This window comes from Pristis pectinata, chromosome 12 (genome assembly GCF_009764475.1).
Source record: "Pristis pectinata isolate sPriPec2 chromosome 12, sPriPec2.1.pri, whole genome shotgun sequence".
Classification (NCBI taxonomy): Eukaryota; Metazoa; Chordata; class Chondrichthyes; order Rhinopristiformes; family Pristidae; genus Pristis; species Pristis pectinata.
The window spans coordinates 54,157,225-54,176,007 of NC_067416.1; the positions used below are offsets into that span (position 1 = coordinate 54,157,225).

The 18,783-nt window shown below is 43.0% G+C and overlaps 1 gene segment (V, D, J or C); it reads left to right on the forward strand.

Moving 5' to 3' along the window:
* Positions 1–4,366: 4,366 nt before the first annotated feature.
* LOC127576380 (Ig heavy chain C region-like) lies at positions 4,367–17,500 on the forward strand. The segment is given in 7 exon segments: positions 4,367–4,467; positions 4,642–4,957; positions 6,122–6,168; positions 9,019–9,315; positions 11,797–12,108; positions 12,363–12,671; positions 17,062–17,500. Coding segments are annotated over 7 exon segments (1,719 nt in total).
* The last annotated feature ends 1,283 nt before the right edge of the window (positions 17,501–18,783 follow it).

An 18,783-nucleotide genomic window follows, 5' to 3' on the forward strand; every position in this document is an offset into this window, starting at 1 on the left:
CTGGTCCCAAGCTGCTCCCCAGTGGACATTGCAGCCACTTTCCCTGCCTCAGTTACTCAGAGGTAGATCAAGTGTAGCCCATTCGTTAATGCGGCTATATACATTTTGTTTCAGAAAACTTTCTCCTCGACACACTGAAGAAATTCTATCCCATCCAATCTCTTTGCACTACGGCAGTCCCTGTCAATATTGGTGAAATTGAAATCACCTACTATAGCAACCTCATTAATTCCATACTTGTCTGCGATTTTCCTGCATATTTTCTCTTCGAATTTCCAAGCAATTCCGATTCCATCAATGTGTTCTTCACTTTCTTATTTCTCGTTCTTATCATTTGGCCTCCCTGGAGTTTTCTCAGTGATTATCTTCTCAAAGTGCTGCCATGACCTTCTGCTAAGTCAATATCATAAGTCACCCCATTCACTTACCCTCACCTGTATCACAACTAAAGCATTTGTAGCCGGGACCAGTATTGTCCATCACGCAAGAATGTGAGCGCAAAAGTTTAATATCACAATCCCAACTGTCGATCCAGGCCCCGAGTTCAGCTCGCTTACCTGCCAGGCATTCCTGTATCAAAATGCATGCGGTGTAACAGATCAGACCGTCTTCTATCCCTGCCCTGATCCTTCCTATCGTTCTGCTGGACTTGCCCACTTTAACCACTTACATTTACATCAACTTTGTCATCTGTTGCGCCAATGTTTCGTGCCCCATTAAAGCAACTGTGGAATATTACCACAGAAGGCATTCAGTCTACTATTTAGAGACTTCAGGCATAATGCGATACAGATATAAACAGGTTATTGTGTATTCATAAACCTGAAATAAATAGAAGTTTCGCTGTGCATTTACTTCACATCTCCTCTCACACCCATGTCAGCTCTGCATGGTAACTTCGTTTTCCTACGAGATTTAATTTAAATCACACCTCACTCACCCCCAAAATCAGTATATCATGCTGAGATGTGCTCTGCTGCCAAATTAGTTAAACAACCCGCAAGCACAATTGCAAGGCCCTGTACTGTGGGCTGTTGGAGAGCATAATGTAACATTTACTGATTCACGGGTCAAACAAATATATAAGAAGAATGGGGCGTATTTCATTGTAACCATATATATTGTGCAAAATAACCTGACAAGATATATTCGTAAACTCAGTGAGACGAGGCTTAACATATCACAATCTGTACCAGTCTTCACTATCCTGAATGGGGAGAGTGGTCCTAATTTGATATTTGAAAGTATGACTTGTGCAATGGAGATGAAAAGAGATACAGTGCAGTTTCAGTGAGTGAGAGTGAGTGAGAGAGAGAGAGACAGGAGAGATAGAGACAGAGAGACAGAGAGAGAGACAGAGAGAGTCTCATGTACACGGAGGCATAAAGTAGCATTATCATCAGCAGAGACAGAATCCAATTCAAGTCAAGCAGGAACTGGATCTTTTGCAACAAAAATGCGCGTGTGTTTATGTATGGATGTGTGCGCGATCGTGCGTGTGAGTGTGAGTGTTCTGTGTGTGCGTGTGTGTGTGTGTGCGCGCGCGCAGTGTGCGTTTTGTGATACGAGTTAAACGCGGAGCTGTGGAAGGAGCCGTGGCCTCTCCTCTAGTTATGTTTGTGCTCATTGCCTTCACATGTGTAAAACCTTCCCCGAAATCCATTGCGCTGCACAAAGGTATGTTCCACCTATTTTAGCTGCGCAATGACCCAGAGATTCAGGAATTTAAACGTTAACTCTTTTGGCGATAAAGCACGTCAATTATATTTGTACAATATAAAATAACATTATTAACAGAAAAAGCAGGTCACTTTGCACCATTTGTCAGTGTCCTTAAAATAAATTTGTTTCCCAGTTGAGTCTAATCGATCAGGACCATCATGAACTTGTTTCTGTTGTTCGAAAAACAGATGAAAACCACTGATGAGCCGATTTAAATCAACATTGAATTTAGAAACCCCAGACCAAGATTCTCTCACTGAGGGACAAAAACAGAATCAATTTTCCCCAAAAGAACCAAAATGACAAAATAGAAATGCAAATCTCTCAACAGCTTACTTCAGCGACATTGTTTTTAAATTGCAATGTTCTCTTCCTTAAGAGACAAATAAAGAAAGATGGACTCTATTCTTACATCAGTCAATCATTTCCTAAAATTTTTAGCTCGTTTGGAAAATGTTTTACATTCTTTTCTTTACAACAACATCGTTTGGTATCTGGGCATTTCATGCGTTCATGCCGATGTCACGAACAAAATCTTCAGGTGAACAGACACACATGATGACGAATTTAAATCCAAGCCAGAGACTCATGGACGTTCATAACGCAGGATGTTTCTCTGCTATTTTATGCTCTTTAAGAAATTCTGCATTTATTCCCATGCCGCTTTGCTTTCCTCATAGCTCGGCCAATTATTTCTGTACTCAATTATTTCTTTCAATATTTATATTGGATCCTTGACACCATCATCTCAGCTAGTGCAATCTGGATCAAATCAACACGCTGGACCAAACATTCCCATTATACTTCATTGTTTTGGGACGTATCTACATTTTTTCTCTGCATCTCACCGAGATCCGTGTTAGTGGTGGCGTCACTTGCCCATCAGCACGACTGGATATCATCCTAATGCTGAATGTTTAAAAGCGCTTTCATATTGGGTTAAATATTGACTTTCTTCTGTCCATCCACGGACATGAAGTTCCTCACTCCTGCATCGTGCCAAGGAAACATCTCTCTCCGCGGGCTTGGTGGCATTTTAATTGTTTTTCTGAATTTAGTTTGAGTTTAGTTTTCAATGCAAGTTATCACTGCAGCACTCTGGACATTGGACTGGACGGTATTAGCAGAACAAGTGATGTTGATAAACGGAACCGTATTTGGAGGGTTGGCAGGGGAAGAAATTAGCGGCGGAATAAGTGTGACTCCCGAACAGTCAGACATTCAACTTTGGCAGACAGAGTGGCAGAGAGAACTGTCTGTCTGTCTCTCCGTCCGTCCATACGTCTGTCTGTCTGTCTGTCTGTCTGTCTATCTATCTATCTATCTGCATATCTATCGATCTATCGACCTACTTAGCTATACATACACATACACATACACACACACACACACACGCGCGCGCGCGCGTGCATACACGGCTGACTATTGGTCCTCTAATATCTTCTCTCTCTCTCTCTTTCTCTCTCTCTCATCTATTTATGATTCCTTCTATCTGTGTCTATCGTTTCTTGGAATACATCTCCAGTTGCTGTCATTACTGGCTTTGTGCCTGTAGCCTGTTCGCTCCTTAACGTGGCATTAAATGTTGTTCAACTCAACTGGGCAATGGAAAAAATGCACAGATGTAGTTTTATGAATTTAATTTACGGTGTACCCTGCCGACCAAGTTGTCCGTTTGAACTGGCTTTCATCCAAGCAGTTCGTAGCGGGAAACGATGTCTGATGTTTCTTTCCGAAGTCCACACATTTCCTGTAACTGATGTTCGTTTCTCGATCGGAGGTCAAGCCATTCATTGACGAGTTGCCAATATTCGTGTGAGACGGTCTGACACTATTGAAGGAAGATGCTGGACACTTAACTCTTTAATCAGTGGCAGTTATTCAGTGGTATTTCAAATAAATGCCTCAAATTCTGTTGCAGACATGAAGTAATTTCTGTTCATTCAACAATATTGTTACTCAAAATGTACAGGATCATTAAACGGATCCATATGCGATCAAATTAACTATGATAGCAAATAATATAGAATTTGCATAGGTCGGTTATGCAGGATTTACAGATTTGAAGACAATTCTCTCCCCCGCCCTCCAAAAGCAGGCCACGAACCTTGGAGATAAATGGCTGAGAAATACAATAAAATATCTTGGAGAGGACGGGGAGCAACTGGATTTATTTTATTTTCCTTCTGGTCTGCGAGCTAGATATAAACTAGCAGCTTCGCCGACCATCTGGCATGAGCCATAAAGTTTATTTTTACTCTGAACTGATTTTATTAACAAACGTTCTCATATCTGGGCTTCGGGAGCAGGGATATAGCCAGGCCATGATTTGTTTCAGAAACATTTTTCTACCTATTCTCTCTGATATCTGTGAATCTCCCGGTCGATAATGACAATGAGGATTGTGACGATGTCACTGTGTGAACCTCGTGGTAGGTACCTGGTAATGTTACTTGTGGTAATATTGAGTCTATCCGCACTATTTTCGAAGTGTAAAGTATGAGTGAAGAACGTTCGTGATCAGAGAGAGGCGGCTTAGCTTCGGTAGCCGCCCCCTGAATCGATAGGCTTAGGTGAAAGTCCCGCCCACCTCTGTCGGGTATTTAAACTTTTCCCGGAGTCTCCACAATCCATCTTCCCTGCAGTTGGTTTATTGAGAGGTTCTGTGCAGAATCAGTCCTGGCAGGATTCCCAGCGGGATGAAGTGGGCGACTGCACTGAGCCTGTTTCTGGCTTTTTTATCCCGTCAGTAATTCTGATGCCTAGTTCTCTCTCTCTCTCTCTCTCTCTCTCTCTCTCTCTCTCTTTCTCCCTCTCTCTCTATCTATCTGAATTTATCGAACTCTTTACCTTCTTTTTTCTGTGAAATTAAGAGTCAGTAATCATTCGCCGACATCTTGTCTTTTCTTTTGCTTATAGATGTTCACTCCAATCTCTTGTTGACACAGCCGGTGGCGGATACCGCCAGACCCAGGGGCTCCATCACACTGACTTGTAAAACCAGCGGGCTAGATATTATAAACTCCTGGATGGGCTGGGTGCGTCAGGTACCCGGCCAGCGGATTGAGTGGCTGCTTTTGTACCACTCTTCTCCCAGCCAGCTATTCGCCGCGGGGATCCAAAGTAGGTTTACTCCGTACAAAGACACTGCAAAGAGTGTTTTTGCCTTGACCGTGAACAACTTGAGGGAGGAGGACACCGCCGTCTATCACTGTGTGAGATGGAGCACAGTGAGATGATCCATGGCCGACCCCGCACAAGAACAACTTACTTGTCATTCGTCTTCCAACATAAACTGACGGTAAGTGATTCTTTCAAAAACAATAACAGCATGAAAAGTGAACACAAATCTTCGCTCAATAAAATCACGCTAAATATCCTGTATTTACCAGTGTACCGATATCATATTTTGCTATTTATCTTCCGTCTCATCCGCAACAGTGTTGACAACTGCAGACCCGGATACTTTGTTCCTTTTAATACGAAGAGGATCTGCATGGAGACGATTGTTCAGATTCAATGTTTTATGTGAACCTTTGGACCATTTCCCAGCTCGTTCACTGTCTATTTCAAGTGAATCCTGACGTTTAATAGAGTGTCTAGTTTTTGTTCCGGCTTCATTCACGGTGCTGCTACGTTGGTCACAGTGCTGCAAACAGTGAGCTCCCTGTACAAAATCCCAGGCAACCAGTTACCTCCAGCTTGAGCTTACCAGAAGGACAGGAGAGGCAGTGCTCAGGAATTTAAAATAAAATTTAAGCACCTGAAATAACATGGATCAGTTAAAAAATGTAAATGTCTTCTGCGCAATTAATGCCCGTCATGCATGTGCTGCGGCAGGATGATAATTAACTTCATATTTGGCAATGCGCAGCACACAGTGATAGATTCCATTGGTGCACCCTGTCAGTGGTGCCTGAATTGTGATTCTCAGAGTGATATGCAATTCTACGTAATCATTCTTAAGCAAAATAACTGTGGGGTATGTGACATGGCTTAATTCACTGTGCGGATGGACCGCACAGTGGTTCCTGTCAATGCAAAAAGAATCTCAGCTCTAAACTGTGTGGCGGTGTGTCAGTGCTCAATGTGTGAATAGAATGGTTCATACAACGCGGGCTTAATTATGCCTGGACGACCTTAGCACAGTTCAGTGTTTGGTAATTCATCATTTATCTTTCAAAGATACCAGTCGAATTTCACTGACCTGTCTGCTAAACAGCATAATAGTATTTTATATCTGTTGGAATGTTTCCTTCAACTCATTCATCATTTGTAACACTCAATATTGGTTTCACCTTCATTTTGAAATGTGAGAATTTCTACTAATTTTTCCTTTCTGCTTCTGATTTGCAGACCTGGTTATTGTGTGACGCAACTCAGGAACGGAACACCGTGACGACCTGGACTACTGGGGAGGAGGCACCATGCTTACGGTGACTGACGGTAGGAAACCAGTCTTTATTTATCGACTGTTCGAATTTTGATTTTACTCTGCATTTCTGGTAATTTTTCGAATTTATTCATGTACGTCCATTTTGAAATCTCCCGAATTCTGCATTGATATCAATTTGCAAAGTGTTTTGTGATTATGCAGCAAAGAGATTCTACAGTTAAGCTTTCTTTTCGTGCTAAGTCCTTTTGATGCATTGGCTCCATGATAGTTGTGATTGACTGCTTATTTACTCAATAAAATGTTTGTGCTGGTTGCTTCCCATACCTTGATACCTTTAAATTGATCGACATTTTTGCAATGCTAAACCTGGGAAATATCTAACTGCTTTTCCTGACCAACAGCAGACGTTTTGTTTCATTCTGTTTTGTGTCAATTTATGGGGAATAAGGCAAAACAAAAACAGGTAAATGTTGAGTGCAAAATAACCAGGTTTCTGAAATATATGCATTAATTGGTGAATTCGCATTGCCACCCATTTATCTAATCTCCAGCAAAGCTTGCATGGAATATGTAACATTTTCTTGTTAGTGAAAGCTACAGCAGTTCAAGGTTCGCACTCTGGGAAAATAATCCACCAATGCAGTTTGAATTACGATGAAGTGTCAAGTTAAACCAATATCACGGTCATGCTGCAAAAATCACGATCGGTTAAGCACGATCCATGGAATCACAAACCGTGTTCCCTTTATTACATTTAGGGTTAAATTCGCAATGATTGGCTCAATGCGATAAAATTTACATGACTTCGAATGGAGATAGTTTTGCAAGTTGATTATGTTGAAATAGATTCGAAAAAAACTTAGATGAAACTCAGCTCATCAGCAGTATCAATTGCTCGTTGTCGATTGGAGACAATGTGTATTCTAGATCTGTAGCTCCTGCTGGCCCTTCTGAACGGTGAAAACGAGTGGCAGCGAGTGGTCCTGATTTCCTAATTGTCGGATCAGATTAGTTGATGGAAGACAAATAAGATCGGTCCTAAAGCCGATCACTTAAAAGATGTACATGTTATCTCCGGCTTTCAATCTAATATAAAAACAGGGAATTGTCCAATTTTGATCTGGAATGAAGATAGACAGATGTTGATAGATATTTTCACACTGAAGGTGGTCATCTATTCATGCAATTTTTGATTGTTTGGAAACATGACATGCTTCCTTGATGTGATCGATTAATATGCTTACTCAGTGAGAAACAGGTGTTAAACTTAAGTGGTGTTACATTAAAGTGTATCAACGTGAATATTAATTTTCCATGGAAACAGATCATACCTAACTTATTCTTGACACTCATGACTGATTGGACAGGACTGCATTGTTTGAAATATCAATGATTGTAGAAAATCGTCAATGATATCTATATTGGCACTGCAGTCTATTTTCTCGTTCTGATGCGCCGAATTGCACGCGTCGCTGTAGATCTCAGTGATACAATTGTCCGATTTGACTTCATGATTTCAAGAGGTGCATTTTGTCACCAAATTATACCAACGACTGGTTTACCGTCGTCTAATGCCGTCACACTTCAAAAGCTTAAAGCGCATCAATTTAGCATGAGATGTGAATTACTGGGTCTGTATACTGCCAGGGAATGCCAGTCTGTCGGTTTCCACGGTCATTAACAGTGACGGGAAATTGCTGGGTGTTGAAGACAGATTCCCCCCAATTAACTCGCAGCTCACTTCGAGAGAATGTGCCGGTTGTGTTGATTGGATAGCAAATAGTAATCAAAGGTTATTTCACTTGCCTGGCTGTCAACCTTTTATTTTCTTTTATTGTGCGTTGGTGTATTTTGACGCACGTATATTTATTAATGTCTGTGCATGAGGGACCAATGTTTCCCTCAGACAAAGGAGGTACCTCGGAACAGTAACCGATCTGGATGCATTCAGACTGAGAAAGCGAATGGAATTCGTCTGAGTTTAGCACAAAATTAAACCAATGGATAGGCAATATTCATCTGAATCGGGGTTGGCGGTTTGGCGAGGGTCAAGAGAATATTTTTCTGACAGCACAGGACAGCTGTATGTTCATTCACCATTCCTGCCTTGGTGCCGCTGACTGGAAATGCCCAGACTGGGCAAAATAGGGGAGCCCGTGCTATGCATAAAACTGTTTATAATAATGAAACGCGGTATCTCACACCTAAATGAAGAACGCGTTGTATCTGTCCTTTCATCTAGTTGGCTTGAAATGCGCAATATTGCAGTGTGGTGGATCCTTCACTCTGAATCGAATTCCAATGATCGCTGCAGGGCATTGTACGCTACCAATGGTGCTTGGTAAATTGACGGTAGCTAATAGTGGAAGCCCAGGGATATGTCTGCAATTAAGGATGGTGCATGGCTTTGACTGTAACTTTCAGATGGTGGCAGCGCAAGGAACCTGCAATGATGTGCTTCAAGGCTGATGAATTGGCGAGTTCGCCTGCTTTACAGGAATCCTTGGCACGTTGCTGCAGTGCATTGGACCTGTCGATTTTGGAGATTCTTTGCAGTGTCAGATTGATTAAAGGGCTGGTCAGCATATATTTGATCCGTGACTTTTTGCTGGTTGGGAGCTCTGGCTTTACACGGCGGATGGAATTCAGGGATCTGTGTCGCCTTTAAACTTTTGGAAATGCCCATTCCCTGTATTTGCAATTGTGTGTTGCAGAAAGAATTTTGCTTTGATCAGCTGAGGTCGAACTGCGGTGGCGACTTTCAATTGCGCGGTTACAACAGCTTCATCTGCCGAAATATTGCATAACTGCGTTTTATATTTTGAATTTTCCACTAATTTGAATATCCTATAAGCCAGGAATATAAAGTTTAATTTATTCACGTGACCATTCCTTTCCAGCGGCACCATCGGCCCCCACTCTCTACCCTCTTCCCTCCTGTGCGCCACCCAGTCCCACCGACACGTTCACCTTCGGATGTTTGGCGATGGACTACTCTCCAACGGGCATCGGCTTTTCCTGGAAGAAAGGCAAAGTATCGATAACCACCGGAATGAGGAACTACCCCGCCGTGTTCAACAAGAAGGGATCTTACATCCGCAGCAGCCAGTTAACAGTTACCGAGAGAGAGGCGGGGAACAGCGCCTTCTACTGCGTGGTTCGGTACGGGGATACAGTCAAGGAAGTCAGAATGCCCGGTTTGTATTGGGGTATACAGTGGGGCCGCGCTTGAAACAGAGAGTACGCGTTATGTCAATTGGTGTACATATGCTCAAATTCGACAGAAAATTCTTTATGTTTAACTTAATGTGTTATTAAGTTTCTATAGTTTGTGCCACATTGAATCTGCAGCGCACTGCTTGGACCTCCATTCACCACTTCCGACTTCGCACGTACAAGCAGGCTGAAGTATTGGTTCCACCCCGCTGTTGGAAGGCTATTGAACGTCCCCCAGTACGATAACATGGACTGTTGATCTGACAATCCAGCTTGATACGAAGTGCACCTTATTGTCTGCCTGCGCTGCACTTTCTCTGTAACTGTATTCTGCATGTTGTTACTGTTTTCCTTGTACTAGGTCTATGCATTGATCTGATAAAATAATCTGCATGGATGGCATGGAAAACTAAGTTTCTCATTGTACTTCAGTACATGTAACAGTGATAAGCCAATTTACCAATTCACCGCTTCGTAAAGCAGGTACAGTTCCAGTTTCAATGTAACTGGTAAAGTGGAGTGCACACATCAAGAGTCCATGTGACATTTAGGACACTGCTCACAGTTCTGTCCTCAACATACCGACAAATGCCTTCATGTCTCAGTGGAAAGAAAAGACATGAACAGTGTTTTTTCCCAGAATAGAAGGATTAGAGAGACCCATACTGGCCAAGCAACTTACTTCTCTTCTTGAGAGAAAAGTAACAGTGCCTTACATTTTCAGATACTTCTCGTGTTTGAAATATAGTGATGATATTTGTCTGGAGTCAGTGAGCAGCATAAATGTACTATCATTTCGGACACGCCCATAGCAATTAGGAAGAAGGTCATCTAACGAGAGATGCACTGGAATGTTGAACACGCCAAACACACAATAAGGCGTTGGATGACATCTCTCATGGTGGGATCATCCTGAAGTTTAAGATAAATGGGATCCATGGTGACTTGGCCATTTAGATTCAGAATTGGCTTGCGCATAGAAGACAGCGACTGATGGTCGATGGGATATTCGGGCTGGACGTCCGTGACGAGTGATGTTCTGCAAGAATTCATTCTGGGAGAAATGCTGTTTTTGAGACATATATGTATATATAACCTGTGTGGGAATGTGAATGGGGGTTCAGTAAATTTGCAGATAACACAAATATTAATGGTGTTGTGAATAGTGCAGAAGATTTCCAAAAGAGCAGCGTGATACAGATCAGTTGCAGATATGAGCGGATAAATAGCAGATCGAGGATCATCCGGCGAAATATGAGAATTTGCAATGTGGGAGTTCAAATGTAGAGGGACAGTACACTGATAATAATGAGACACAACATCACTGATGCCTAGGGATCTTGAGGTCCAGCCCGCTAGCTCCCTGAAAGTGACGACACGGGCAGATAGCGTGGTCAGAAAGGCATATGGCATGGCTGCCTTTATGAGACGAGGCACTGAGTTCAAGAGTCAGGAAGTAATGTTGAGAATTCATAAAACTCTGGTTAAGCTGCATCTGGCATATTGCATTCAATTCTAGTCACCCCATCAGAGGAAAGACGTGGTGGCTTTGGAGAGGGTGCAGAATAGGTTTGCCAGAATGCTGCCTGGATTAGTGGGCACGTGTATTAAAGAGAGCTTGGACAAACTTGGGTTGCTTTCTCTAGAGCGCCGGAGGCTGACCAGAGACCTAATAGAAGTTTCTAAGATTATGCGAACTGCAGATATAGCAGGCTCCAGGTATCTTTTTCTCAGGGTCGACATATTTAATCTTGCAGGGCATACATTGAAGGTTAGAGGGTAAACTTTGGAAGGAGCACTTCGGGGCCTATGTTTTTACACAGGAAGTTGTCAGTGCCTGGAATGCGCTGGCAGAGTTGTTGTTGGAGGCAAATACAATAGAGGTATTTCAGAGGCTATTGAATAGATATATGAGTGTGCAGGAAATGAAGGGGTATGGATATTGAGTATTCCAGTGCGATTACGTTAGTGAGGCACTTAATTGCTACTTTAATTAGTTCAGCATAGCATCGTGGACCAAATGGCATGTTCACGTGCTCGACTGTTGTATTTTGTATCTACGTTCTGTGTTCTGTGGATCTGTTGAAGCGACCTTACTGAGAGCTTTATGAGGCCTCTTACAATCATAAAGATAGATAGACGGAGAGTACGGAAACATACAATTCGGCCATCACGTTGATGCCGACAATGAAACACTTATCCACACGACTCCCAATTACCAGCACTTCGTGAAACATCTTGATAACTGCACAATTTGGTATCATCTTCATGTGTCTACGACTGTGAGGCAGTAGAAATTTGAATCATTCAGGTGAATTGTGGAGAAGTTACTTCGGGACGAAGAAAAATCCAATTGAATCTATTTTAGTTTATACTGTGAATTCTGCACAAATACTTATTTTTATTTATTATTGATCGGCTGTATTTGATTATCAATTGAAATTATTTTTATCTTCCTCAAGTTCGAATGGTGCATCATCCAACCGTCATAATCACCGTGACTTCCAATGAGGAAATCAAAACGAGCAGCAACGGGACAGCCGTGTGTTCCATGACCGATTTCCGGCCAGCGCAACTAACCGTAAACTGGCTGAAGAATGGACAGTCCCTGGATTCAGGCGTCGTCACCAGTCCCTCCTTTGAGGTTGACGGGAACTTCTCCGCGACAAGCCAGGTGACATTCTCAGCCGCAGAGTGGTTTAGTGGTTCAGTCTATACTTGCCAGGTCACCCATGAAGAAGACACGCAAAGCCGAAACATCAGCATCTCTCGAGGTAAGAGATGCATCCCTGGAGAGTCCTAAATCTCACAGTCAGTGCGGTCTTCGGTCCAAGTTATACCTTCGGTCAACCTCCGCCAAAGCTTCTAATTTCATTCTGCTGTTGCTTTCTGGTCCGAGACACAAAAGTATTTACAAGCAGAGACTTCGTGCCGGAGAGAGATCCTCTGCTATTTAGAGTTTGGAGGGTGAAACTTTCATTCCATTTTATGTTGCTGGAGCTTGGCTTGCTTTTTATTATTCTTGCAGATCGTAACTCATGCGAAGAAGAGCATATTACAATTCAGCAGCCGCCACTGGAACAGGTCTTACTTGAAGCGACCGTTACATTAACCTGCGTCGTCTCTCATGCTCCTTATGGCGTCCTGGTGTCTTGGATCCAAAGAACTACGCCTTTGAAATCTGAGATTACCTTCCAGCCCGGCGCTTCCCCCGACAGCATCATCAGCAACCTGAACATCTCGACTCAAGCTTGGCTAAGTGGGGACGATTTCCACTGCATCGTGAGCCACGAGGAAATGCCGACTCCTAAAAGGGCTTCCATCCGCAACGAAAAAGGTGAGGCGGGGCTGATGGAGGACAGTCGGTGGGGTGTACCGTTATATTTTTCTTTAGAGTGATAAAAACAGAGGATTGAGAGCACTCAGCTGGTTAGGCAAATTCCGTGGAAAGATATTCAGTGCTAATGTTTGATGAAACGCGATTGTAAGGCCTGGAAAAGTGGAAAAAAAAGTGGTAAATTGCACGGAAGGTGAGCAAGTCATGGACAGGACAAAGCGAATGTCGATGACAGGGTGATGTCAGGGTTACCATGATGATAAGGTGAGCTGTCGTGAAGATACGGTGAAATGTGTTAATGAGGTAATTTGGATGATGTGGAAGCAACTAAGGAGGCATAATGCATGATGCCGATGAGTCTCACGTCAGTGGTAGCGAAGATATTGGAGAGGATTCCAAGGGATAGGATTTATAAGTTTTGGGAAAGCTTGACCGAAATCGCGATAGTCAGTATGGCTTGTAACCCACATATCATGTCTTACGAACGATTAAGCTTTTAGAGGCAGTGACGAGGGTGACCGATGAGAGTAGCGCCATGGATGTTGTCTATAAGGATTTTCGTAACATGTTTCGCAATGTCCCTCACAGTATCTCCATCCAGAAGATCAAGATGCCTGTGTTCCACGGCGAACTGGCCGTTTGAATTCAGAATTGGCTTCCCATAGATATCAAAAGATCGATCGGATTTATTCTGGCTGGAGGTTCGTGACTGGTGGTGTTCCGCAGGGATTGGTACTGAGACCTCTGCTATTTGTGATTTGTAAAAATGACCTAGACTAAATTGTGGATGGGTGATTTAGTAAATTTGTGGACGATACAACGACTGGTTGCGTTGCAGATTGTGTCGAAGATTGCCAAAGGAAACCGCGAGATAAAAAATCAGTTAGAGAGGAGGACGGATAAATAGCAGATGGATTACGTCCTGCCAAGTGTGAGTTATTGCACTTTAGAAAATCAACTGTAAAGGAAGTCGACAGTTTAGGCAGGAACATTGACAGCGTTGATGTACATAGTGATAGTGGGGTCCAAGACTATACTCCCTGCAAGTGGCCACACCAGATAGTGTGGTAAAGAAGGCGTATGGCATGTTTCTTTTTACTAGACGAGACATTGAGTTCAAGACTCAGAAAGTTATGTTGCAGCTTTATGAAACTCAGGTTAAGACTCATCTGGAATATTGTATTCAATTCTGGTCGCCGCATTACAGAAAAGATGTAGAGGCATTGGAAAGAATGTAAAAGAGGTTGACCAGGATGCTTCGTGGATCAAAGGGCGTGTGGTACAGGGGAAGGTTCGAAAAATGTTCGTTGTTTTTGCTAGAACAGCGGACACAGAGGGTCGACATGATAGAAGATTTTAAAATTATGAGGGTTGCAGTTGAATTCGATAGCGTGTGTCTTTTTGTCCCAGGATGGAAATGTCTAATCCGTGCATGCATTTAATGGGAGAACGGCTAAATTTAAAGGAGCTGAGCAGGGTGCGTTTTTTACATCGGGAGTGCAGGGTTCTTGGAATGCGATGGAGTTGCTAAGAGGCTCTCAGCCAGTCATTCTTTTATATGCAGAACAGGTTTGTGTGTGTGTGGGGGGGGGGGGGTAAGGGGTAAATATGGAGATCCTGCAGGCAGAAGTGATTACTTTTGTTAGGCGTATAATTACGAATTTAATTAGTTCGACACAACAACGTGGACTGAAGAGCCTGTTCCTGTGCTGCACTGCACATGTCAGAGCACTGATGAGTGTGTCCAGCAGATAAGGTTGTTGATAATGGAGAGAGAGAAACTGAGCCAATCTCACTTTCTGCACGTGGCCACATTTGAAAAAGGTAGAGAAGAGAGTTACCTAAAAAACCCAAAGAAACAGCAGATATCCGATGTCTGAAATAAAATACCTGAAAGTGGATGATTCATAATTGATTCTCTGAGTCTGCAACCCACGCAGACGGAGGATTAAGTGTTCTTCCGTAAACTTGCATTGGGCTTCGTTTTAGAAGTGCAGGAGGCCTTATATGGACAGATCAGAGTGGGAGGTGTTTAGTTGCTGTTTGTTTGTGGCATGACTCTGTGAATACCCAATTGAAAACTCCCTTCTCATGTTAATTCTACCCCATCCTCTTTGCACGTAAAATTTATTAGTCGTCTTCTTCATCACTTCTCGGGCAGGATCTTCGACCCGAAAGGTTAAATCCCTCCTTCATTCGGTACACACCGCGCTTGGCATGCAGAATGCATAAGACAATATACTGGACTTTGAGTTTGACATTGAGTGTTTTCTGCAATGCAGTGATTGTAATTGTGATATCAGTGCAAAGCATGCTTTCACACTGGGGCATCTTGAGAAAAACAACGAGACGGTGCTATGTCTCTTGAAAAACGTCATTGGGACAAGTTGCGAAGGCATGAAGGGATACAGCCCACGTTATGGGGAGAGACAAAAGATGAGATTGTTGCGCCTTTGACCAAGGTATTTTTGTACGCTCTAGCCACAAGTGAGGTCCCAGAGGACTGATGAGCAACTGATGGTTTCTTTTGGTCATGAAGCGAAATATGGATAATACTAAGAGGTCTCAACGGATGAGTCTCGAGTAATGAAAATGAAGCTGTTGGAGAGGATTCTTAAGCGTAGGATTCAGCAACATATCTTAAATGATGTCCCAGTTGGAAACAATCAACATGGTTTTGTGTGGGGCACGTCATGCTTTACTTACTTGATTGAGGTTTTCGAGGAGTTGAGGAAAGTAATCGATGAAGTTAGCGCAGTGGATGTTGCCAGTATGAATTTTCGGTGGTAATTCGAAAGAAGTCCCTCTTGCCCGACTCATCAAGAAGATTAAGATGCATGGGGTCAACGGTGACTTCTCCGTTTGGATTCTGTGTTGTCTTCCGCAAAGAAGAGCGAGGGTAGTGGTCGATTGGTTTTCTTACGGCTGGATGTCAGAGACGAGTGGTGTTCCGCGGGGATCTGTTCTGGAAAATGTTGTTTAGGAAAACATCAATAACTTGGATCAAAACGTGGATAGGTAGGGGATTATAACTGTAGACTGCTGGCGTTTTGGAAAGTGAAGGAGATCGCCAAATGATACAGCCAGATAATGATCAGTTGCAGATATGGCAGGTGAAATGACAGATTGAACCTAAGCCTGGCAAGTGTGAGCTGTTACAATCTATGCGATCAAATGCAAAGGCGAACCACGCAGTTAATAGCAGGACCCTTAATAGCATTAATGCACACAGAGCTATTGGGGTCAAATCCATAGCTCCATGGCAGTGCCGCTCAAGTAGTTAGTGTGGTAAAGAAGTTGCGTGGCATGTTTTTCTCAGTCGTCGAGGCACTGAGATCAAAATTAAATAAGTTATGTTACAGCTTAATAAAATGCTGGTTCCGCTTCATCTGGTGTATTGAATTAAATTCTGATGACCCCATAACAGGAGGGATGTGAAGGCTTTGGAAATGGTGTAGAAGACGTTGACCAAGACGCCGCCCAGATTGGAGGGCAGTTGATCTAAGGGGAAATGATGCAATACAGTTTTGTTTTTTTCCTGAAGCGGCGGATGCTGAGGGGAGAGAGGTCAGGTGCGTATAAAATTATGAGAGGCACAGATCGAGTTTTGCTGTCACAGCGCCGAAATACCGATTTAGAGAGAGCATGCATTTAAATGGAGAGGGGACGCTTTCAATGGAGATGTGCGGGACGAGGTTGTAACACAGAAAGTAGTGGGTGCCTTAAATTACTCTGTCCGGGTGCTGCTGGAAATATATATGACAAAGGTGTTCAAGAGACTCTTAAATAGACACACAAAATATGCAGAGGGAAACGGACCAGGAGCAGGTAGAACGGATGCGTGTAACATGGCATCATGAGCCATATTAGTTCGGCAGATCGTCATGGTCGGAAGTTGCTTTTTCTTGTTCCATGTTCTATCTTCAATTTTATGTTTTTATTTTAGATTTCCAGCCAATCTATTTTAAGTGCGCTTCTTTGTGTGTAATTTCATACTTCAAAACCGAACACATCGGTAATCACTGTTGTCGTTTCAAATTCAATTTTACCATGTCCCCGACGGTGTAGCAATTAAGTGAATGTTGAGAAGTGAATGAGATGGACATGTCGAAAAAGTGGCCGGAAGTTACGATTGCACATTTATACGAGCATGAATCAATGCTGGCTTATGATTTGATCCTGTGCTGTACATTCCATGCTGTTCTCTAGCAAACCTTCCAGCTTTTTAACGGGAACGAGTCAGAGGCCTGTCTGTCTGGGGCTGGGAAGCAGCGACGGGTTGCAAGTGTAATACCTTCAATATTCAGCCCGAATCACAGTTCTTTCATGCCTTCAACTATCCGTCTCTTCCATTGTTCGGTGTAACAAAGTTCTCCCAATTGTTCCGCAGACCCACACCCTCGAGAACCGTCCGTCTCTGTCTTCCTTCCGCCGACAGGTGAAATCCCCGCTCACAGATCCATCGCCCTCACCTGCTTAGTCAGAGGTTTCTCCCCTCGTCGTATCTTCCTCAAGTGGACGGTCGATGACAAGCCGGTTGATTCGCGCAACTACAGGAACACCGACGTGGTTGCGGAGAAAGACAACAGCTCCTTCTTCATGTACAGTCTGTTATACGTCGGGGCGGAGAAGTGGAACAGTGGAACTTCTGTCTCGTGTGTGGTGGGACACGAAAGCCTCTCCATGAAGACGATTGCCAGAACGGTGAATCGATCCAGCGGTAAACCTAGTTTTGTCAACGTTTCCCTTGTACTGTTGGACACTGTCAATTCTTGTCAATGAGAATCACTCGAATGCATTGAGTTATCAAATAAATACGAATAAATGCGTTTTTCTTCCAATCTTGAACTGATCCCAGGACCGGTTAATTCACTGTTTCTTAATTTTGCCAAAGAGATGCTTTGTAAATCCAGCGCCCCAGTATCAACCACATCAGCGGCATAGAAATAATTTACAAATCCCTCATTGCAGCATCCACGGACATATTTTAGAACCATTGCTTTTGTTGTGGGGATTCAGATCCAACCTTTCGGAGTCTCCATTACCCTTTTCAACTACTTCCCATCCATGCATGACTGTAGAAGGGCCTCAACTACTGAACTCTGCAGGGAGCGCCCCACTCATAAAAAATCCCCACCCTGGACTCCTTCATCTGAGGGGGAGGAAAAAGCTACTCCCCTCACACACTGTTGCACGCAGCTCTTCAGCAAATGGGAAGAATGGTTGCACATACTCTGAATTGCAAATATATTTCAACATTATAAAACGCATGGACGCAATCACACGAAATATTATTCTGACACGGAGAATTATGAGAGATATCAAACTGACACAGGGTTCTTGAAGATGAACCCTTCTTGAAAACATTTTTTTTCAAATTTTGCACGTCATGTGAAAATATGCAAAACACTGCAGGTGGCCATAAACAGTTTTACAAGTAGTTGACTAACCTACACAAGCACAGCATTCGTAAGAATCCACACGCTGACACATAGATATACATCCGCAAGAATATTCATATGTACGTGCCCACACACACACACACACACTTATGAGAGTTGGGAGCAGAACAAGCCTTCATCAATTCAGTCACGCCAATATATTTCCTTGTCTGGATAACTAGGAGGTCTAGAACAAGGATAAGGAGACACTATTTGAGATCAAAATGTCAAGAAATCTCTTCTTTGATGAAACTCTGGAGTTACTTTGTCCAGAGGCTTCTCGTCATCAAAAGTATTCCAGTTTTTTGATAGATTGTTTATTGGACAGAGATGGTATCGGACATGAGAGTCAAGTTGGAACGTCGAGTAAGGGATAAAGATCAGATAGGACAAGATATTTAGTGGCAAGTCGGTTCCTGGCTTGCTGTAGGTTATTTATGCCCCACCCTTCGCACACAGTCCTTTCGAGGGCAGACGAGTAGAAATATTTGAACAAAATACGAAAACTAATTAACATATTGAGTCTATTTCAAAAAAAAGTACATTCTCATTCAAGCTATGATCAAAGGTTGAAAGTGAAGATGAATATTCATATAAAACACTCGGTGAAACGTGAACATAACACATAGAATGGCTTATTGAACAGACGCAGTTGCCGGTAATCCCGTATC